This window comes from Danio rerio, chromosome 7 (genome assembly GCF_052040795.2).
Source record: "Danio rerio strain M-AB ecotype USA chromosome 7, GRCz13ab, whole genome shotgun sequence".
Classification (NCBI taxonomy): domain Eukaryota; kingdom Metazoa; phylum Chordata; class Actinopteri; order Cypriniformes; family Danionidae; genus Danio; species Danio rerio.
The window spans coordinates 52,322,586-52,346,645 of NC_141027.1; the positions used below are offsets into that span (position 1 = coordinate 52,322,586).

Below are 24,060 nucleotides of genomic sequence, written 5' to 3' on the forward strand. Positions count from 1 at the left end.
ATGGATTTCTTCGGTTGTTATCCACATCTGGTGAAAAAGTCAAGTCAATAGCACTTTTAGAAATATGTTTTCTAAGAAAAATGGTGATGTGTACAACACTAGTTTCACCCATTGTATAGGGTTAAAAATAAAATACAAAATAATCAAGTAAGATTTTTGCTTTTCTTGAACATTCATTTTTATTATTCATATACGATTGAAGTCAGAATTATTAATCATCTGATTTTTGCTCCTTCTTTTTAAAATATTGCCCAAATTATGTTGTCAGAGCAAGGAATTTTTTACAGTATTTCCAATGATATTTTGTTCTCTGGAGAAAGTCCTATTTGTTTTATTTTGGCGAGAATAAAAGCAATTTTTTATTATTTTATAAAATATATTTCAATTATTTTTGATAGTCTACAGAATAATTTATTGTTATACAATGATTTGTCTAATTACCCTAGCTCACCTAATTAACCTAGTTAAGCCTTTAAATGTCACTTTAAACTGAATACCAGTCTCTAGAAAAATATCTAGTCAAATATTATTAACTGCAATCATGGCAAAGATTAAATAAATCAGTTATTAGAAATGAGTTATTAAAAGTAATATGTGTAGAAATGTGTTGAAAACAATTCTGTTAAACAGAAATTGTGGCAAAATAAACAGGACGGCTGATAATTCTGACTTCAACTGTATAGCACCCTTGTATATGGAATAACTAACTTTATTTAAAAAAAAAGGTATGTTAAATAAAAAAAAAGTGAAATAAAATTTTGGTCATACCGCCCAGTATATTTCACTCCATCATCAAAATTACAAAACACAAAAGAGTTCTGAGTATTTCTACCTTGAATGGCCATAATGGTAAAATTGACCACATGCAATTCATCATCCGCTACCTTTCACCATGAGTGCCTCTGTTGCGTAGCAACTTTCTGCTAACAAAAACATAACTTTCTGATAGCAAAAACATAACTTTACTTCAGACATGTCTTCAAAACAACATTTTCACTGCTGTATGAAAACCTTTGCTCTCCTGTTTCCTGGACAAAGTGAGATAAGCACCATTGGGAGCAGTTTAAAAATAAAAATAACACAAAAATAAAAATAACTTCCTAAAATATGATGGCAGACATTCAAAGCTTAACTTTAATATGACTTAATTCGGTACAGTCTTATATAAACTGTCAGAATGACCGCTATGGCCATTCTAGTAGTTACAAAAATCTGGTAGTTCCAGTGTTAAAAATGTAGGTATATAACTACTACAGTATATACCTACTATAATCTATATACCTAATAGGTATAACAGAAATATTACATTTCCTTTCAATAAATGAACCGAACCACAAAACTACTGAACTTTACAACAAGATCGTCCCTTTTGTGCATCTGTTGTTAAGCCTCTTAGACGGTCAACATTTTCTGAACTAATTAAAACACAGACGTATTAGCACCTTAAAAAGATCTGCTGGATCTCACATGTGTCGCCTCACAGAAAGCTTTATTTAACATATTCTACTAAAGTAGCTTAACTGTAATTGAACTTCACCCATCCCACTCATTTATATAGATGGGGAGGTACGAAGACGTGATGCATAAGTAAAGCACACACTTTAAAATAGCATCTTTAACGCTCTGCGCTGAGGTTACGACTGATCTGTTTTGACTGGCAAAGTAACACAAAAGCAAAACACTCCCGTCTTCCCTCCCCCTTCTCAATCCCTTTTCTCCTATCCCTGCCTCGAGGCTTAAAGGTCTGCTGGAGGGTCGGGTTAGTCTGGTCCTCTGATAAGCTGGATGGATATGGGGATTGAGTGGTCTCTAAATATATTCCTCCCTCTTGCCTATAAACATCCACGCCTCTAGTGCTTCATTCAGCCGTCCTGTCCCACAGAATTAACCTGGAGCTGACGCACGTGCTGGAAATCAAGAAGCAGACTGCGGCTACAGGTGGCAGGAGTTTGGCAGAACGTCAAGAACATGGAGAAACAAATCCAACTGACTCGGGAATCAGGCTGCTCTGAGATCAGTTTGAACTACATTAAATACAGATTCGTTAATCAACACTAGCTCACAAGATAGTGTTTTAAAGGATTTGTTTGCCCACTTTTAAGGTAGTTGACAACTCAATTGGTCAGAATGCTGTTGAAGAACAGACGCTCATGTGGTTGAGTGTGTTGACATGCCACAAACAGCTCAGGCCAATTGGAAATACATGCTTCAGCCTACATTTTTGTCAGAAGTCTTGTTGCCTATGCAAGTTTTAGGAACAACAAATATTAACTTGACTTCTAGTTGATCTTTTGGTATCCGAGCTTCTGGTATCAGCTTATTTTACCAAAATAAAATATGATCGTGCCTTGAGTTTTAATTAAAGGTCTGACTTGGCTTGGATAAAAGTCTCGTCACTAAACAGAAATAATGTCCAGTATAGAATATAAAGTCATGGTGCAGTGGAAAAAGAATGAATATTGTGGATGACTCCTATGAGCTTGGAGGACTGTATCTGTACATCTCTGCAATGACTCAAATAACTTATTAATAAAGTCATCTGGAATGGCAAAGAAAGCGTTCTTGCAGGACTCCCAGAGTTCACCAAGATTCTTTGAATTCATCTTCAGTGCCTCCTCCTTCATCTTACCTCAGACATGCTCAATAATGTTCAAGTCTGGTGACTGTGCTGACCAATCCTGGAGCACCTTGACCTTCTTAGCTTTCAGGAACTTTGATGTGGAGGCTAAAGTATGAGAAGGAGCGATATCCTGCTGAAGAATTTGCCCTCTCCTGTGGTTTGTAATGTAATGGGCAGCACAAATGTCTTGACACCTCAGGCTGTTGATGTTGACATTCACTCTGCAGATCTCTCACACACCCCCGTACTGACTGTAACTACGAATCATGATTTCTCCTTCACCCAACTTGACTGATATATGTGAGAATCTTGGGCCTATGTGGGTTCCAGTAGATCTTCTGCAGTATTTGTGATGACTGGGATGCAGTTCAACAGATGAGTCAATGGGAAAATCTAGCATTTGCCCCTTTACTCAACTAGAAGTCAAGTTATTATTTGTTGCTCTTACAACTGGGATCTACGACAAGACTTTTGTCAGGAAGTGTAGTATTTTCAAAAGCAAATCTAATAGAAAAGCATGAACACTTAGTTTTCCCTTGATTTTACATTGCTTTCATCTATTTTGTGGAATAGCTTTGCATTGTAAAACATTGTACAATGTGAACTTCTGACCACGCCAAACATATGGAAAGCAATATTTGTTAACAAAGTAGTAAACATCATAGAATCCCTAGGTAGATTTGTGGTATTTATTTGGTGTTGTGCTAAGAGCTGCACAAAAAAATCCTTTATTTTTCAATAATGTGCCTCTAAGTATCATTAGTGTGAAAAGGAAAAAAGAGTTGTTTGTGTCACACAGCATCATAGCTTTCGTTTTAATCTAGAAATTGCAGTCAAATATGTGTTAAAATGGTAGCACATATTTCCACTGAGCCTGTGTTGTGCACAAAAAAACTGTTCACTGCGTACTGAATGAACATTTATTCATTTTGGGATAGAAATAAGGTGTTCATAATCACGAAAATTTAAAGAAAATACATAAATCATGATACAATTCATAGCTGCTGACAATATACTTATTGTACACATGCTCATAAGTCCTGTAAATTGGGTTTGTTCATCTGAACACAGATGATGCATTTAAATGTCTCAAATATCTCACAAGAGACACATTTGAAAATCATGTGAATACCAGATAGAAAAAGTTGACCTTTCAACTGTGGTAAGATCACCATTGTGGTCAGATCATGGAAAACACTGCCTAAAACTTGTTGTGTAAAAACAATTGCAAAGATGTACATTACCACTAGAAGGGGGAGTCTTTTTATTATTTATTTATTTTTTTTATAATTGATAATTTAGCAAGATTCCATTAAATAGTGTCAAAACTGTCAAAAGTGACATTTAGATTCAGATTAAATTCTGGTTATAGTCATAAACAAATCTAAATAATTTTTCATAAAAAATATATAAGAGAACAACGCATTTCAACACATTTCTAAACATAATAGATTAATAAGTCATTTCTAATAACTGATTTATTTTATCTTTGCTATGATGACAGTAAACAAAATTAGGTTAAATAGGCAGGTTAGGGTAATTAGGCAAGTTCTTGTATAATGATGGTTAGTTCTGTGTAGACTATCGAAAAAAGTTTTTGCTTAAAAGGGCTAATAATTTTGACTTTAAAATAGTGTTTAAAAAAATTATAACTGTTTTTATTCTAGCCTTAATGAAACAAATAAGACGTTCTCCAGAAGAAAAATTATTATCTGGCATACTGTGAAAATTTCCAAATAAAGCTTTAAAGCATCCTATTAACTCAAGAAAATAAATGGCAGTGGGTAGCGCTGTCGCCTTACAGCAGGAAGGTTGCTGGTTCTAGTCCTGGCTGGAAAAGTTGGCATTTCTGTGTGGAGTTTGCATGTTCTCCCCATGTTGGCTCACAGTCCAAAGACTTGTGGTATGGGTGAATTGGGTGAGCTAAATTGGCCGTAGTGTATGTGTGTGAATGAGAGTGTATAGGTGTTTCTCAGTGATGGGTTGCAGCTAAAAGGGCATCTGCTGCATAAAACATATACTAGATAAGTTGGTGGTTCATTCCACTGTGGCCACCCCAGATTAATAAAGGGACTAAGCCAAAAAGAAAATGAATGTTGGAATGTTTTTCCAATAAATTACCAGGCTCTTGTCCCCCATAATAAAGTGAGTTGCACCTCAAGCTGCAGATGTGTGAGACAGTTTTGAAAGAGAAATCATTCACTATCCTTTAGCATAGTATCTGGTTTATCAGGGGTCACCACAGCGGAATGAACCACCAATTACTCAAATACCCACTCACTCTCATTTGACTTATAGCACATTCCTTTGGAATGTAGGGGAAGCCAGAGCACCCGGGGAAAACCAACACTAACGCTCTGTGTTCCCTGTGTTGGTTAATCCAGTTATGTGAGACCAAATGTCCTGAGATAAAATCCCTTTCTTGATTCATTTTCATCAATTGGTGAAGTTTGTTCCTCGCCACTGGTTTGCTTGATTTGGGACTTGGGATTTGCTTTTCAGTGTTTGGACTTTCAGCAGTAAAAATTAAACCACACTGAACTAAACTAAACTGAGCCTCAACTCTGAAAACTGAACTGACAGAGTTTCAGTTTATCATCTTCTATGTTAAGCTGCTTTGACACAATCTACATTGTAAAATCGCTTCAGAAAGATGATTTAAATTTTATTAAATATAAGATATGAATTGCTTAATGTATTTCCATTGTAGTTTATGCACATATTTTATTATGGCAATAATAATAATAATAATAATAATAATAATAATAATAATAATAATAATAATAATAATAATAATAATAATAAAAATAATAACTCTATGCATAACTCATACTCATAAGCAAATAATGAGTTTTTTCTGTCCAAAGAAAAGTTTTTTCTTTGTATAAAAGAGGTGGATGAAAACAAGTAAAAACTGTTGAAAATATGAAAACTGTACTGATGTAACAAGAAATGTTTATTAAGCAACAAATCCTTATATGGTAATTCCTGTAGTCTGAACTCAAGGCTGGAGTAATGATGATGAAAGCTTTGTCTTAACAGGAATATAAAACATTTTACATAGATTTTTCCGGAACCATTATATTCACACAATACCATACCATAAACCTAAATCTTAGCTTCCTCAAACTTTTTAAAGGGGTGGTCCAGAGTGCATTTTTAAGACTTGGTTTTGTTTATAAGATGCAAAGCAATGTGTGCCCATGCTTCACTTAAAAAAATCCTGTTATTTTTTAAATATCTTACTTTGATTATATACAGCCACTCTGCTAACATGAAAACCAATGTCATATTTCCTAGTTTCTCTGAAAAGCCTGCCCTCAGGAGGCTCTGATTGGTCAGTTAACATAATATCCTTTTGCACTGTGTAAACACTGTCAGTCAGTTTAGCTGTTAGCCATATCAGTTTGAACCTGAATCAGACAGAAAAGAAGAGCACACAGCTAAACCTCAAGTCTGTTCTCTAAAATAAAAATCTGACAAGGGTCTTTCATATATACAGTATTTGGGTTATAAGCAGTGTAAGTATTATGAAATGTTCACATATGTTTTACGAGTTATTTGAGATGTAGAACGCAGGAAAAGTGGCCACATAGAGAGACACTGCAGCGCTGCTGAAGATTGTGGCTGTTTACAGCAGTTAGACTGATAAATATGAATTTGTAGCTAAATTGTTTACAGCGCCAAACAGCATTTCCCATTGTTTACATCCTTGTTTATGTCCTCGCTACAACATGCCATTAATGTTAGAAACGAAGTATGTAATAGATCAATTTTAACACATAAAAACACAGGTTGTGGCTCAAAATCCACAGCTTCTACAATTATGGTTGGAGCTGCCTCTTCTTTAAGGAGTTTTTTAGCCGTTTTTTAGCTCTCCCACTGAACTGGGAGAGATTCTAAAAGCAGTCCTTTGTCAAATGCTAGAGCTGTATATTTAATATAATTCTCTGGAACATAATTACATTAAACTTTAAACACTTCTCTCTTTGTGTCGTGTCCTTTGGAAGCCCAAATACAGATACAGAAGAAGCTCTGTGGAAATAGCAGCGTTTGGGCGCTATTTTAGCTTTCTCTGCTACATAACAGCTTCTCTGGCCACACCCCTACGCTGCACAGGGTATTTGCGCATGGTGAATGCATGTAACCTGAAGCGTTTGTGATCTCACTACACTAGCCTGGACTATTTTGTACTCCCCAAACTTCGTTCCCTGTAGGTTTTGCTGAGCTAACTCTGTAAAATCCAATGTCTCCATTTGCTTTAAACGTTGAGCGTCTTACATTCAGTGATGTTGTTTATGTTAACACAGCTACATTACACATCAACTAAAGTTTAAAATATGATATCGTAGTGGACCACCCCATTAAAAGGTCAGCACATCTAAAATTTAATTTGCATTAAAACATTTGAATATGGGTTTTCTTTTTTTCACTGAATCAGCAGATTTTTGCAACACATTTCCAAGCATAATAGTTGTAAAAACTAACTTCTAACTGATTTCTTCTATATTTGCCACGATGACAGCATATAATATTTGACTATATATTTTTCAAGATTCTTGTATTCAGCTTAAAGTGACATTTAAAGGCTTAAATAGGTTATTTAGGTTAACTAGGCAATACAGGGTAATCAGGCAAGTCATTGTATAAAAATGGTTTGCTCTGTAGCCAATAAAAACAAATATTGTTTAAGGGGGCTAATAATTTTGACCTTAAAATTGTTCTTAAAAAAAGAAAATTGTTTTTATTCTAGCCTAAATAAAGCAAATAAGACTTTCTTTAGAAGAAAAAATATTGTAAAAAATACTGTGAAAATTTGCTCGATTAAATATCCTTTGATTCTTGATATTTGTAAAAGAATAAATATTGTACAGGAGGGCTAATAGTTTTGCCCCCAACTGTGAGTCAAAATCCAGGATTCTAGCCTTTAAAAATCAATGTTGAATAAACAGAAAGCTAAGATTGGAAGGAATGCACAGATTGTTGGGAGTAAAGCTACATTAGATGTGAAGAGTCCTGCGTCTTAAAGTCTTAAAGCTGTGTGTCTTAAAGGACTATAAGAGATTTGCAAGAACTGTGTCTTGGCAATCAGAGTCAAAGGATTCAGAGAAGGAAAAGCCTTTTATAAGTCTCTATTCTACCATCAGGGTTCACCAAAGAAAGATGTTTAGTAGTGCAGTAGTAATGGTTTAACGAGGACATCAGAAAGACAGATAGAGTTACGTAAGCTGACATCTGGATGAAATGTGAAATGCAGTTCCACTGTCATTAGTTTGTGGTTTAAATTAATCTAAAAAACAGACCTGTGCTGTGTTTTTCAAAAAGCATTGTAATCGAAGATGATTGTACAGAGCATTGGCGGCAGTGAATCTCAGATCTTATTAACCTCATGATGCTTTTGAGAAACTCTCTGACTGAGTGCATTGTATGTGCTGGTGGTTGTTTGTGAAATGAAGACGAGAAGACCAAAGGGTTCAGGAATGCTGCCTGACAAACACAGGACACTTAAAGACAGTAAAAATCGCCATTCTCAGCCCATGGTACTGCTCTAATGTGACATTTAAAAGTTAGATATTCAACAAGAAAAATGGAGGGTGGGACAGATTTTATCTCTCACGAAAAGTGACCATTATATAACAGAATGGAGCCAGACTAGTTTGCTAATCATGCAGTTAAATAACTACAGTATGTGGCTGTTGGTAGATGCAAAGACACTTTATTATTTAATTATTATTTAATAGTTCAGACTGAACGATTTTTTAAGTAGTCCTGTCACAGATGTTCTCACACTGCATGACTATCTGGGCTAGCGTTCTGTCACTGCTGTGTTTACACTGCAAGATGGATTGGTGACAGGAGGTTTGAAACTGCATGACTTTACAATAGGAAAAATTGCTGAGACATTAGCCCCTTTCACACATACAGACCTTTCCGGAAAATTGCCGGCAATTTTCCGGAAAGGTTGTATGTGTGAACAGGTCCTTTTTGAAAATACCGGTAAATTCGTTCTGGCTATTTTCCGGAAAGAGAAGTTGTAACATTACCGGCAATTTGCCGGAATGCTGCGCTGTGTGAACGCAGAAGGAAGATTCCCGTAATAAGCGCGTGCACGTCTAGAACGTGCTGACGTGAGACGTCTGCTTTAGCCAATCACAACAGTCAGACGCATTCACGTCCGCGCGGTTTATGAGAATAAAAGCCTTTGAATATTTTTCCAGACACCTTTAGCTGCTAGAATTTAGTCAGATTACGTTTGTATGTTCTTCTTTATGCCAACTGTGTAAATAATCATCGATGAGATGCTTATGATAAGCCGTTGTTTGTTTACCTTCAAGCTTTGCGTGCGCATATGAGCGCCTGCACACGCAGATATTATGAACATCTCGGCATGCGAAAGTGATCCTGCGAAAGTTGTTCACAATATTGATCATCCACAGAGTTTGTAATTTAGTCAAATGTTTACAAATACAAGCGCAGCCGTTTAAAGCTCATTTGTGGTGAATGATGTCAGAATTTACCGGTATTTTGGAATGGATGTGTGAATGCTCTTTTCTGGAAAATTTCCGTAACGTCCTCGCCTGTGTGAACAGCGCTTTTTTCAATATACCGGTAAAGTCTTTCCGGAAATTTTCCAGATATTTACCGGTATCACTGTGTGAAAGGGGCTTTTGTCTCAGTCTGCGAACTACGTCTCACAAACCAAACACATGGGAGAAGTGACATGGAAACAATATGAGATCATGTAGTACATCGTGTGTTATTAACTTTATAATGAGAAAGAAGACTTTAATTGGGTACAAAATGTACTTATTTTGCTCTTATTGTTTTAAAAGGAATTAGCAATTTCTGTTAAACTTTTTTCTTTTTGGACCTGGTTGTGATATTGCTCAGCTGACACGTCAAACAGACACAGGTGCTCCTGCCAAATTTACAGACTGAAAAGAAGAACTTTTAACTTCTCCCTCATCCTCCCGCTGGCCTTCAGATAGCCATACTAATGGATGCTGCTCTCTCATTGGCTGTAGATACTCGCCGATGTTATTTTCAATCAGATTACATTTCACACGGCATGAGTTTGAATCACAGACAGCTCCAGAAATATAGCATGCTAGTTGTGCCATGGGTGTCAGCGACTCATTGGCAATTTTCTCAGATCGCGTTATAATAGTTCACACTGTGTAATTGTTACTCACGTGAACGAGCAGTGATTTGCCTGTGATTTTAGGCCTTTGTCAGCAATTTCACAAAACTTGTCGGTGAGTCAAAATCTGGGCTAAAATCATGCAGTCTGAACTCGATATAACAGATCACAAAGACAAAACTTTTTTTTTTCTTTCTTTGTTATTATCTATTACGTGAAATTTAAAAAAAAAAAAAAATAATGCCCTTACCTCGATCTTTCTTTTCTTTGGAGAAGGAGTCAAATTTTCTCCGTAGTGATTTCCTCCTCTTACGAATCTCTGTAGAAGAAAAGAACAGGGTTTCTGTTATAAATAAGACCCATAGAAAAAAAGTCATTTTTACATTGCACAAATAAAAAAAACACAAAATGTAGTTTGAGGAACAAATGACAAGATTCAGTCTATAATCAGCAAGGCTGCATTAGTTTGATTGAAAACAAAGTAAAATAAAAGTGTCAAATATTATTCATCTCATTTTCCTTTATTAATCTGGGGTCGTTTCCTCCGGGTGCTCCGGTTTTCCCCACAGTCCAAAGACATGCAATACAGGTGAATTAGGTAGGCTAAATTTTCCTTAGTGTATGTGTGTGAATGAGTGTGTATGGATGTTTCCCAGAGATGGGTTGCGGCTGGAAGGGCATCCGCTGTGTAAAAACATGCTGAATAAGTTGGCGATTCATTCAGCTGTGGCGACCCCAGATTATTAAAGGGACTAAGTCAAAAAGAAATTGAATGATATAATATAATATAATATAATATAATATAATATAATATAATATAATATAATATAATATAATATAATATAATATAATATAATATAATTTAATATAATATAATTTAATATAATATAATATAATATAACAATATAATATAATATAATATAATATAACAATATAATATAACAATATAATATAATATAATATAATATAATATAATATAATAGAATATAATATAATATAATATAATATAATATAATATAATATAATAGAATAGAATAGAATATAATAGAATATAATATAATAAAATCCTTTTCCAGAGATAGGTTGCGGCTGGAAGAGCATCCGCTGCGTAAAAACTTGCTGGATAAGTTGGCGGTTCATTCCGCTGTGGCGACCCCGGCATAATAAAGGGAGTAAGCCGACAAGAAAGAAATGAATAATATAATCCATTGTGTTTACAAAATGTCAATCAATTTATTCAGCTCTTCTTGAATTAGCTTTCTATCTTGTTAAATGGAACTCTCTCTCTCTCTCTCTAAAAATAAATGAATATATAAGTAAATTACACATAAACTTAATGAGCCCAAAGATAAAAATGGTAATGTATAAAATTCCAATGCTTATAGAATACAAGGTTTATCACACATTTCTACACATACAAAAATGAGTTGCACACAAACAAAAAAACGCTAAAACAGAAACATGTAACAAGTCTTTTGTTTCCAAACTTAAAACACATTTATTTAGCACAACCTTCGTGAAGGTGGTAAGACAAAATTGGAATCAAACGCACTTCCTGGTCAGTTAAACAGTCTCAACTACATCATTAAATGTGCCAGAGAAAGAGTAATCTTTCTGAATTTTGAACTGAAAACATGGCTGAACTAAAACACATTTGTCTGGGTGTTTTCGTAAACTTGAGGTTTTGGTTCAGCTTACTGGTTTAAAACTCAAACCAATAACCTAGTTGGGCATAAAACCCCCTCCAGGTGTGTGTGTGTGTGTGTGTGTGTGTGTGTGTGTGTGTGTGTGTGTGTGTGTGTGTGTGTGTGTGTGTGTGTGTGTGTGTGCATGTGTGTGTGTTGGTAAATGTGTGGCTTTTTGTTGTGCCTCCAAATAACAGACATAATAGTCTGGTCTGAATCGTGTCTCTGAATGTTTACAATGAGGGAAGACAGAAGAATCAAATCTAGATTCATCTTATCAATTTCATGCATAATAATGAAATTATTATATTATGAAGGAGATAAAATGAAATCTCATTCATAATAGTGTGTGGCGACTCGATTGAACCAATTCCTTCTTGTAAATAAATGTGGAGAAATGCTCAAAATCTGATGATGTCACTGCATACTCTCCAGCGGCCAATCATCACTCAGAATTATTGCTCATTTTTCATATTTTGTGATGTTGCTTCAACTTTGTTTTATCATAACTAAAATGGTCTACTTATTTCCTTATTGTTGATTTCTTTAACTTTAGAGAAGTAAAATAACTACATCTCTCACCTTTTATTTTAATTATTTTTAATTATTAAAATAGTTTGATAACAAGCAGGAAATGTTCACGGGCCAATAGCATCACCACATTAAAATGATCTATAGGTGAATTAAAAAAACTTTTCTTATTTATTTTCTTTGTGTTTGTTTTGTTACTTGTCGCTTATGTGTTTTCTTTGTGCTTTAAAACAAACAAAAATACAATAAATATAACATTAAAAAAACTGGGGGAAAAATTGACAGAAAAAAAAAAAAATAACCAATTCCCATTTCCTAACAAAGTTCCAATTAAAAATGCTGTTGAGATGTCCAGAGAGACACAGAAGACCAGAAGGATTTGTAGCACATGCAGAGGGGCTTAAGGTGGGGTCATATTCCCATGACTGCAGGAAATGAGAGTTTATTTCTATTGCAACTGTCCTCAACCCTCCCCACACGCCAAGATTTCTTGGGCTAAAGCCCCCATCCGAGAGACAGTGATTAAGGGAATGAACTGAGATATTAGCCCCATTCAGGATAAATAATCTCTTCAGGCTAAAGCAGACGTAAACAAGAGACTGAAATAAAACCCCAAAATAAAACAATTTACAACAAAAAAACAACTTCTGGCAACAAAATGACACAAATTCCAAAAAAGCTGGACACTTTATAAAGTGTTGTAAAGTCAACATGTGCTTTTGACAACTGTACAAAGAAAATATTTTCATTTTTACTGACCAAATGAATTGTATATCTACAAATTTAATTTCAAACACACTCCAAAAATATTGGGACAGAGGGATATTTAACATGGTGTTATATCAACTTTCCTTTTATTTCAAGTTTTGGGAATGTTTGGGAATTGAGTTTATTAACTGTTAACGTTTGCCCAGTGGGCCGCTCAACGGTCGGTGGCTGTCAATGTCTGATCTTCATGATGGGCCAGAAATATTCCATTTGAGACTGCAGGCAGACCAGTCAAGCACATTCACTCTGTACCTATGAAACCATCCTGCAGTAGCACATGCAGATTGAGACTGGTGTTGAAGAATGTTACTTTTAAAAGTAATATACAGACTAAAAAGGAAAGTAATATCTTACCATTTTTGCATTACATTTTTCATTTGGGCTAGGCTTGCTTGTTACAACTAAATTAGAGATCAGTCAAAACAGGGTGAATCGGCCTTCAGCTACTACGCACCCCACTGCTAAAATCAGCTTCCAAAAATGATCAGATGTGCTCCAACATTAGGCACACTCACATCAAGACTGAAAACACATCTGTTAGCTGTGCCTTAACTAAATAAGCACTGCTGTGCTACATCTCACAAATCGAAATATTATGTTCTTCTTTTCTTTTTCATTCCTTTAAAACTGTCACAATCCCCAGCAATCTAAACACCATAGATCACTGGAAAACATGCACTATCGCTAATAGACTACAAATCTGACATTTCATGGACTATACATGCACTCCGCTCACACACACGTTCCTGATCCTGACATTACCATCACTCCGTTCTACAGCACATCAGTCCTTGACAATCCTCCGGTGGTATGGATGCAATAAGTCAGGATCAGGAACGTGTGTGTGAGCAGAGTGCATGTATGGAGTTTTAGTCCATGAAATGGAGGACTTGTAGTCTGTTATTTATAGTGCTTATTTTCCAGCGATCCATGGTTTTTAGATTGCTGGGGATCATGACAAAAACATTTTAACACATTTTAATCTGTTTTTATCGGTTTTAATTTTTTAAAAAAAAATTATTTTCCTGTCTCTTTTATTCCTGTTTATGTAAAGTATTTTAAATTACCATTGTTTATGAAATGTGTTATATAAATAAACTTGCCTTGCCTTACTACTAAAACTACTTTTACTAATAATAATAACAAGAATAATAATAGTAATAATCATAATAAATTAATAAATCAATAAATAAACTAGTAAATAAATTAATACATGAATACATTTATAATAATAATAATAATAATAATAATAATAATAATATCAACTGATGAAAAAAATGCACAGCCCTTTTTTACCAAAAAGTAAAATGTGAAGGGGGTAAACCTCAGGCAGATGAAAGCTGGATGGAAAATTACCCTTTTTGGACTTTTTTTTTTTTTAGTTAATATATTCTTGGAAATACATTACTTTATTAGTAACTTTTAAAAAGTAATCTGATTAATCATACTAACTAATTTGTGCTACTTAATGTGTTTAAATATGTTACAACCAACACTGTTAATAACTAAATTTCTCACACCTCATCTAATGGCAAAGGGTAAACAAATATAGCCAACAAATACACCCCTTAGTTGTAGAAAACTTGCATATTACTATAGTTGTTGTATTAGCAAAAGTAGTTGGTGAAAATCCAAAAGTATGTGTAATTTTGCATTGAGAATGGTTTTATTTTGTTTCATTTTATTCATTCATTTTCTTTTGGCTTAGTTCCTTTATTAATCTGGGGTTGCCACAGCGGAATGAACCACCAAATTATCCAGCATATGTTTTACGCAGCGAATGCCCTTCCAGCTGCAACCCATCACTGGGAAACATCCATACACACGCATTTCCCTATACAACATGTTTTTGAACTTCTGGGGGAAACCGGAGCACCCAGAGGAAACCCACACGAACACAGGGAGAAAATGCAAACTCACGAATCGGCAACTGACCCAGCTGAGGTTCGAACCAGCAACCTTCTTGCTGTAAGGTGATCATGCTATCAACTGCACCACCGTGCAGCCTTTTTTTATTTTTTTCACAAATTATGGGCCATAAATCAAACCATTTTCTTAAATGTGGACTTTTATGATATAACTTTTTACAGTTTTATGTTTGCCTTTGTCACAACTTTGTGGAGTGTGTTACAGCCATCAAATGCAGCACTAGAAACATCTCATACACTATCAGTCAAAAGTGTGGGGTCAGTAGGATTTTTAAATGTTTTAAAATAAGCTTCTCCTCCTCACCGAGACTGCATTTATTTCATCAAAGGTACAGTACACATTGTAAAATTGTGTAATGTTATTGCATTAAAAAAACAACTCATTAAAAAAAGATTATCATTTACTTTAATAATTTATTCCAGTGATTTACTCCAGTCTTCAGAGTCACATGATTTTTTGGAAATCACTCTAATATTCATTATTATTATTATTATTATTATTATTATTATTATTAATGGTAATAGTAATAAAAGCAAAAATGACTGGAGTAATCATTTTATTTGAAACTACATACAAAAAAAAAGCAGTTACTTAAAATTTTAATAAATATATATTTTTTTTAATTACATATAATAAATGCTGCCTTGATGAACGAAATAATTTTCTTTAAAAAAATAAATGATAAAAAAACTGACCCCAAACTTTTTAACCAGTAGTGTATATTTGACTTCATTGCATTTTACAAACTGTCCCAACTTTTTAGAATTGGGACAGTGATTTCCGAAGAGCATACTAACTAGAATATCAAACTGCCAACGAGAGAGGTCAATCACTCATGACATCCTTTCTAAATTTCACAAAGTTTAATTTAACTCTCCAAAGGACATTCATCTTCCGCAAAAATAGCTGGCAAACACGTTGATGACAATTCCAAGAGGAGCGGCTGAGTAAACCACCAGGCTGAATCTGACAGATTTCTCCTTTGGGAGGAAAATGTTCCGTAAATATTCCCATAAATTGTGGTGGCTGCTTCCCCATGGGTCAGATGGAGTGCCGGCTGAGGTCTTCTCACAGATGACCAGTTGAAAACTGCACTAAAGAGAACAGAGGATGACCTTCCCTGATCTGACCGTGTGGAGTTTCTTGTATACGTGCTGGGAATACCACTTCCCACAAAACAATGTGGTTTTCCATGCTTGGATATAAGAGGAGACTCTCACATGATACCTCAAGCACAAACACACAGGACCGCAAAGGACATACAGCTATGGAAAAAAAATCAAGAGACCCCTTGAAAATTCTTAGTGTCTCTGGATTTGCAGTATGGGTTATGTGTATGAGTAAAACATAATATTTGTTTTATTCTGTAAACTACTCATTACATCTCCTCCATATTTAAAATAAATCTTTTGCATAATAGAACAAAAAGGTCCCAAAATAGAACTGAAAACACTATTAGTTTTTAGACAAAGAAACGCCAATGTTCTAGTTTTAGAAGAGAAATCATAATAAAAAAATCTATAATTGTTTAGAACATATATTTGCAGAACATGACTATACACTACCTGACAAACGTCTTGTCGCCAATCCAAGTTTTAGGATCAACAAATAATAACTTGGCTTCTGGTTGATCATTTGGTATCAGAAGTGGCTTATAGGAAAGGCAAAGACTCTAGATTACACTTATTTACTAATATTGCTAATATTGTGTATGACTCCCATGAGCTTGGAGGTCTGCATCATTACATCTCTGCAATGAATGAAATCCCTTATTAATAAAGTCATCTGGAATGGCAAAGTAAGCGTTCTTGCAGTAAATCAAGACTCTTTGGATTCATTTTCAATGCCTCCTCCTTCATCTTACCCCAGACATGCTCAATAATATTCATGTCTGGTGACTGGGCTGGCCAACCCTGGAGCACCTTGATATACTTATCTTTCAGGAACTTTTATGTGGAGGCTGAAGTATTAGGAGCGCTATACTGCTGAAGAATTTGCCCTCTCCTGTGGAGAATAAATGAATGTAATGTAACCCCAAACCATGATTTTTCCTTCACCAAACCTGACTGATTTCTGGGAGAATCTTGAGTCCATGTGGGATCCAGTAGATCTTCTGCAGTATTTGTGATGATTGGGATTCAGTTCAACAGATGATTTATTGGAAAAAATCTACCCTCTGACACTTTTCCAAATGATCAACTAGACGTCAAGTTATTATTTGTTGTTCTTACAAATGGGGTTGACGACAAGACTTTTGTCAGGTAGTGTAGTTCAATATAAAATGTTCTGTGTTTAGACTAACTCCTTATCCAGCAAGTTTTTACGCAGCCCTTCTAGCCGCTACCCATCTCTGGGAAACATCCACACACACACTACGGACAATTTAGCCAACCCAATTCACCTGTGCCGCATGTCTTTGGACTGTGGGGGAAACCGGAGCACCCGGAGGAAACCCACGCGAAGTCAAGGAGAACATGCAAACTTCACACAGAAACGCTAACTGACCCGAGGTTCGAACCAGCGTCCCAGCAACCTTCTTGCTGTGAGGTGACAGCACTACCTACTGCGCCACTGCCTCGCCCCTTATATATAAATACACACTGTACATAATGAACATTTAACTCAAAACATATAAAGTTGATACATATAAAGGCATCCTGTGAAATTTTAATTTTTCATATATATTTAACAGAGCAACAAAATGTTCACAAAATTTCCTAAAATATTTTTCTTGTGAAGAAATTTCTCTTAGTAACTGTTAGTTTGGATGTATTAAAACACAAATGTAAAAACTGCCGAGGTCAATATATTCTTAGAGTGGGGTATTTGAAAAATAATTTGGGTAAATAATTTAATCTTTAACTTTAAATCCAAAGAACCAATGATAACTTTGACATAGTTTCTTAATAATTTTTCCATAGCACTACTTTACAATGATTACAACTGCATGTTTTTGATTGAATAACAGCAGAAGGCAAACAAGTTAAAACAATAATAATCCTGTGCTAACTGTTATTATGTACAGTAAATCTCGCAGTGACACCTCTTGCATGCTGTCTATGCCTCATTGGACGGTACTGAGATTGATTATGTTGACTGCTACAAAAATCTTGGAATCTGGATGAATGGTAAACTGTCACTTGAATCTCACATAAATTAATTGCTCAAAAAGGTTGGTTAAAAAATTGGTTTTCTTTACAGAAACAAATCTTCCTTTACGCACTCTTTAAAGCAGCATTTGGTCAAATTAACAGTATTACCAATTTTGGATTATGGGGATTTTATTTACAGATCAGCTTCAAAAAATCTCCTTCATGGACTGAATGTTATTTACCATGCAGCAATTGGTTCTGTTACTGGTGCGCCATTTAATATTCATCACTGACAGCTGTACTCCTTATGGTATTGGCCTTCTCTTCAATCATGTCACCTCAATGGTTTCTGTTCATTTACAAAACTCTTATTGGGAAAACTCCACTATATTTATTAGGGGTGTCACGATTTTGATTTTTAATCGAAATGGATCAAAATTTATGCTCAATTTCGATTATCGAATCAAAAAATAGAATCATCGATGTCACGTCAGCTTGGCTTGCCAAGCGGGAAAAAAAACAGGCTTGTTGAAGTGTTTGTTAAACTGCAGAAGCAGGAGACCCGTCGACAGAACTTAAACCCTCTCCTCTTTCAATGAAGTCGCCGGTGTGTAAGCATTTTGGATTTCCAGTAAGTTATGTTGACAACGTTCGTGTTGTCGACCAAAAAAACACAGTTTTGCAAGCTCTGCTATGTACGTATTACGTACGGTTCGTCCGATAGACAACACCGGCATCGCGATCCTCCGCCCGCCCCCGTTGCAAATCCGCTCGTGAAAAGTACACACTCAGGTTTACACTGTCTTTGTTTTTAAATGGCATTTTAGAACGACAACGATTTGACATCCACAGTGGCGTGTAGCATTTCTGAGCAGCCCTCCTTCCTCTCTACCTCTGAAAGTGCACATCACGTGACCACAAAGACACAGACGCACACACAGCCATGCGCTCGAGACAGCAGATCCAGGCAGTCAGAGAACTGCTTCAATCTTTCACTCACTTGTACTTAGTCATTTTAGCGCACACCTCAGATACTGTTGGCTGGTTCCTGTTGGTTGTGCGTCTTTTTTACCGACGCCATTATAACGACACAGATCACTGCCTATTCACGAGTCCCGCAGAAAAAAGTGATTGACAGGTGGTAATTATGTGTGTATCTTGCCTTTATTCATTTACTGTATGATTTTTTTATGGGTAAAACAAAGACCATCCAGGTCAGGTAGTTTAAACGGTAGGCTACAAATAATTAATTGGTCATTATTAATTAATTAATTATTCATTATCGAAAATCGAATCGAATCGTGCCTTTAGAATCGAAAATGTAATCGAATCGAGGATTTGGAGGATCGTGACACCCTTAATATTTATAGTCACTTCTTAACATTCAGAAAACATGTCCAAATCTGCGCTCTAGCAGTTTTATTAACCTTTGTATACCCTTAAAGCTCAACACGATCAACCACTATCATACTTTAAAAATTCAATCCAGTCAATTGTATAAGATCACTGTGCTTGTTTTTTGTTTTTCCTTGCTTTTATATGTTATTATCTGCATTTGTGAAATAGTTATTGTATTGTGTCCCTGCTGCTTTGTTTCTACTTTTTATGTTGCCTCTTGGCCAGGTCGTCATTGTAAATGAGAACAGGTTCTCAATTGACTTACCTGGTGATTCATTCATTCATTCATTTTCTTTTCAGCTTAGTCCCTTTATTAATCTGGGTTCGCCACAGCGGAATGATCCGCCAACTTATCCAGCACATACTTTTTATGCAGTGGATGCCCTTCCAGCTGCAACCCATTTCTGGGAAATATCCACACACTCATTCACACTCATACACTACGGACAATTTAGCCCAATTCACCTATACCACATGTCTTTGGACAGTGGGGTAAACTGGAGCACCCGGAGCAAACCCATTCAAATGCAGGGAGAACACAGAAACGCCAACTGACCCAGCCGAGCCTCAAACCAGCGACCTTCTTGCTGTGAGGCGACAGCACTACCTACTGCACCACTGCGTCGCCCACTTACCTGGTTAAATAAAGATTATTATGTTGGCATTTGCTTAATTTGGTTGCTTTGCTTCTTTAGTTAGAGCTGAATATGTTTTAAATAACTGAAGACAAGGCCTTTGGTGTCATACATACGTTTACAATAGAGAAAGATTAGTCTGTTTATAACTCTGCACAATAATATGGTTGATTACATTTGCTGTCCATGGGCGACACAGTGGCTCTTGGGTTAGCACTGTCACATTGCAACAAGAAGGTTGCTGGTTTGAGTTTCAGTTGGGTCAGTTGCCATTGTTGTGTGGAGTTTGCATAATCTCCCCGTGTTTGCGTAGGTTTCCTCCGGGTGCTCCGGTTTCCCCCACAGTCCAAAGACATGCGCTAGAGGTGAATTCAATAAACTAGGTTGTAGTGTATGAGTGTGTGCGTGAATGTGAGAGTTCCACTTTAGCGACCCCTGATGATTAAATTGACTAAGTCGAAGGAAAATGAATGAATGTATGAATGAATGAATGAATGAATGAATGAATGAGCCAAATTTCGGCCGTGACTGAACAGTGTTGTCCAATAAATGGTCTTCTCTTACACTCCATCTCACAAATGCTTACAGCAGTCTTATCTGGTAAGTTCACCCCCAGAAATCCCCCTAAAATACTTGCACAGATTTCTCTGACATTTGATAAGCATCTCCTTAAGACAATCATATCTAGTCTGTGACTCAAAAAAAATATATATCAGACCATCACTGTCAGGTGGAAACTTTGCATGTCAACAAAAACACATTTCAGGAAGTAAGGAAATCTGCATTTTTAAAATAGCTACAGTGTTCAGTTGTTAAGGTGCGTCCCAAATCACACACTTGAGCACTATTTTATGCCATTTTTAGAGTGCTTTCAAACAGAAATTAAAAAAGTACACTTTTGAAGTACACTTTAAATGTATAGAAGATCTACAAAAGGTATTCATATAATAAAAAGAAGTGTGGAATGTTGAAGACTCCATGCACTTATATGCATATGCAGCTTTACTCATTTGTAGCAAAAGGGGAGAATCAATCAAAAGTTGCATTACTTTTTGTTTGTATTGTGCAAGCAAAATGATCTTAACAGAGACGATGATGTTGCTTCCTGATGGTGGATGTGATTTCACTCATGACAAGAACTATTTGGTAGAATGGCAATTTATTTCATCAATTTAAAAACCTTTAAAGGTCCAGTGGGCGATCTCTCTAAATGCTATCCATTAGCATAATGTCTTTGAAACACAGTCCTCCTACCATCCAAAGCCATACCGCCTGAAATCACCAATGCGCACCTTAAAGGTGACAGTAGACAACCCACTAGATCATGTCATTCACCAGTTAGAAAACTTTATAGTACTTTAAAATACTACAATTCTCAACGTAAAACTGTATTATATCTAGCACGTTTTCAGTTGTGTAGCAGCAAAACTCGTAATACTGTGCAATATTTCATGCACACAAGGATCGCTGGTCTCTCTCACTCTCTTTGTCCTAAAGCGTCTACAGTATGCTTAGTGGTTGGCCCTAACCCTTTCGCCGGAAGATTTCAGTGGCTGAACAACACTTCTGTGCATATAACCCATTCGTAAAGCAACACACTCTACATCAGCTTTGTATGACTAAAATACTTAAATGATACTTCAGTCATGTTGTCATCCTTCCTCCAGCATGCAAAAGTAACTCCAATATTCATTCGGAAATTTTTAAAGTTTTGGGCTACTAAACAGAATTACGGGCAGGCGCCCACACAGTTTTAGGGCCCCCAGAGATTTCCCAGAGATGCCCCCACTCACCACCCCCCACCACACAACTCAAATGTTCCTGAAGACAATCACCTACTCCACCTTTAACATCAACTGGGAAGTTATTAGAATTTGAGGTAAATAGATACTTGTTTTTTTCTGTTATTAGAATGAGCATTAGTAATGCATCACAGGATGTCATCATGCGTTTACAGGTTATACAGTTTAAAAAGTGGAGGAACTATGACGTCAATTTGTATGCAAAAACCCGAAAGCGAGTTCCCATTTTAGCAGTTCCGGTTCCCTCGTCCCAAAGTCAATGGGTTTTCAATGGGATTTCAGTAAAATCACTTAAATAAGGTTTGTGACTCACACAAACTTAAGCTAATTTTAATTTTTTTTCTATGACATAAAACACATCAGTTATATCACACTCTTGATTTTTAAAATAAGTTACACTTCTTTAAATGAACATTGCTATCAGGTTGCTAAATCAAAAGTTGGATTGGGACAAGTTGCTAAATGGGACTACAGGCGGTGTCGGAGACATTATGCGTCATCAAGCTGAACTGATCTGCTTGCGTTAGGCATTTGGATTTGTCTGTTTTTTAAGTATTTTCATGAATAGTATTTTATAGTTTGTAGTATTTTTCTAATTGGGAATTCATATAGTGCGTAGATAATTCCTTCACTTGTGAAGGCTGTCAAGAAAGATTAATTTGTTAAACATTTATTTTAATTAAACGATATTATGAAGATACTGCTTATCAGTCCAGTCTGTTTCTTCCTGCTCTTAGTAATGCAAATGTCTGAATAAATGTGTAAAAATAATCATTTTAACGTGATCAAGTGATTTTTCGTTGTTTTTTTTTCTTCCTCTGAACACATTTAACTCTGTCATGACTGCAATATTTACGCTCCTTAAAATGTATAGCATATGTGACTGTATGGGCTGCTCTCCGCTGTACTTCGTGACATAAAAAGAATATTGAATGCTGTTCTCAATCCATCATGGAATATGCAGGCATATAGACTTGTCCCTCACGCCTCATTTCTGATAGTACTATGTAGGCACATTTATACATATAGTTTAAAACTTTTACGACAATCGTAAAGCAAAACAAAATGTATCTCCCACGTAGAAACGATGAAAAAAGTGCGTAGGTCTATGTGTTTTTGCGTATTTATTTGTTATAATATATAACTTCGATTATAATATATTAAATCAAGATTAACTCTTTGTCATGGACATTATTTGTAATAATAAGCTTGAAAAGTTGTCTATACCAGGGTGGTGCTGACGTCCTAAAGGCGCTGTAGTCTATTTATAGCCTAATGTTAGCTTTTTTAGTTCTTGTGTTTGCATTTAAGATCCAAAAAGTGCTCTGAGTTGTATTTTTATGTGGGGATTATCCGGCTGGACAAAACGTGTAAGTGTAATGAACAGTTTTTGAACACAGAGCTTATTATTTGCAATCTTCGAAAAGCCTATGGCAAAATCCTATAGGGATTTTATCGAGGGAACCAGTTTTATGCTAGAAGCCGATAAGCCTACAAAGTGACATCATAGTTCCTCCACTCTTTTGCGAAAATCTGTAAGTTATTAGCAGTCAGTAACAGTAACTTGTGATTCTGGTTATCTATCCTTGATCTCTGCTCTATCAACTGTTTTAACCAAATATACATTTTTAGTAGTAAATGATTTATTGATTAGGTTGGACATATAAACCATGGTACAAGTCATTTCTAAATAGTAAAAAGAATCAACAAAAGATCACTTTGTTAAACTGCACAGTTAAGTTTTTAACATAAGCAAGGACTGTCCTGCAATTGATTTTATGACATGTTTTTTGACGGCAACAAAGTTAGACGTCAACTTGATGTTGTTTTGACATCAAGGTAATCAAGGTTTACATGCATTGTAGGGGTACAAAATGCAGTGTAAAGTTGTAATTTGGAATTGAAGTTTTCCTATGAATAAAACTTTTCTTATATTATAATACTTTGTGTGTCGTTATTTTGGTGGTCAAAAGGGCATTGATGTGTGGTGGATGTCAAATCGATGTCAATGTTTTGACATACAGTAAATTTATTTGCATTTTTTTTTACATGTTTTTGATGCCAATTTGATGTCATTTTGAAATAAAGGTTCACTCTGGGAACAATTTAATTATTGATTATTTATTTATTATACAATGAGTGCACTACTCTCATGCATGATTAGAAATCATCAAGTCATTTTAGGGGAACTCTACCTCTAGGGATGCTGATCTTGAAGTCCAAGTCTCTTCTTTCCAAGTGGTAAAGGGCCACTTCCTGGAGACGCGCTCTTTCCAGCTCAGAGAGGCTTTGTATAGCGACCGGCTGCAGCCTCACGCTCTGACCCAACATGGTGGCCCACGTATGGTCACCCTAAAGAAGAGACAGACAGAATAAGACAGCATAAGTGAAACCGCAATAAAATTACTCTCTGTCTCGGTTAGTCTTCTTGCAGGCTGAGCTCCAGCACACCTGGTTGT

At 35.8% G+C, this 24,060-nt stretch overlaps 1 protein-coding gene across 2 annotated transcripts in view; it reads right to left on the reverse strand.

Annotated features, from left to right (window-relative positions):
- The window catches only part of arhgap36 (Rho GTPase activating protein 36), a gene marked incomplete at its 3' end in the record, with an annotated part of 103,097 nt that overhangs the window by 34,106 nt on the left and 44,931 nt on the right, over positions 1 to 24,060 (reverse strand). For both annotated transcript variants that reach the window (NM_001351681.2, NM_001044906.2), the window contains 2 exon segments: positions 10,012 to 10,080; positions 23,797 to 23,953. In NM_001351681.2, coding sequence (NP_001338610.1) covers positions 10,012 to 10,080; positions 23,797 to 23,953 — 226 coding nt within the window.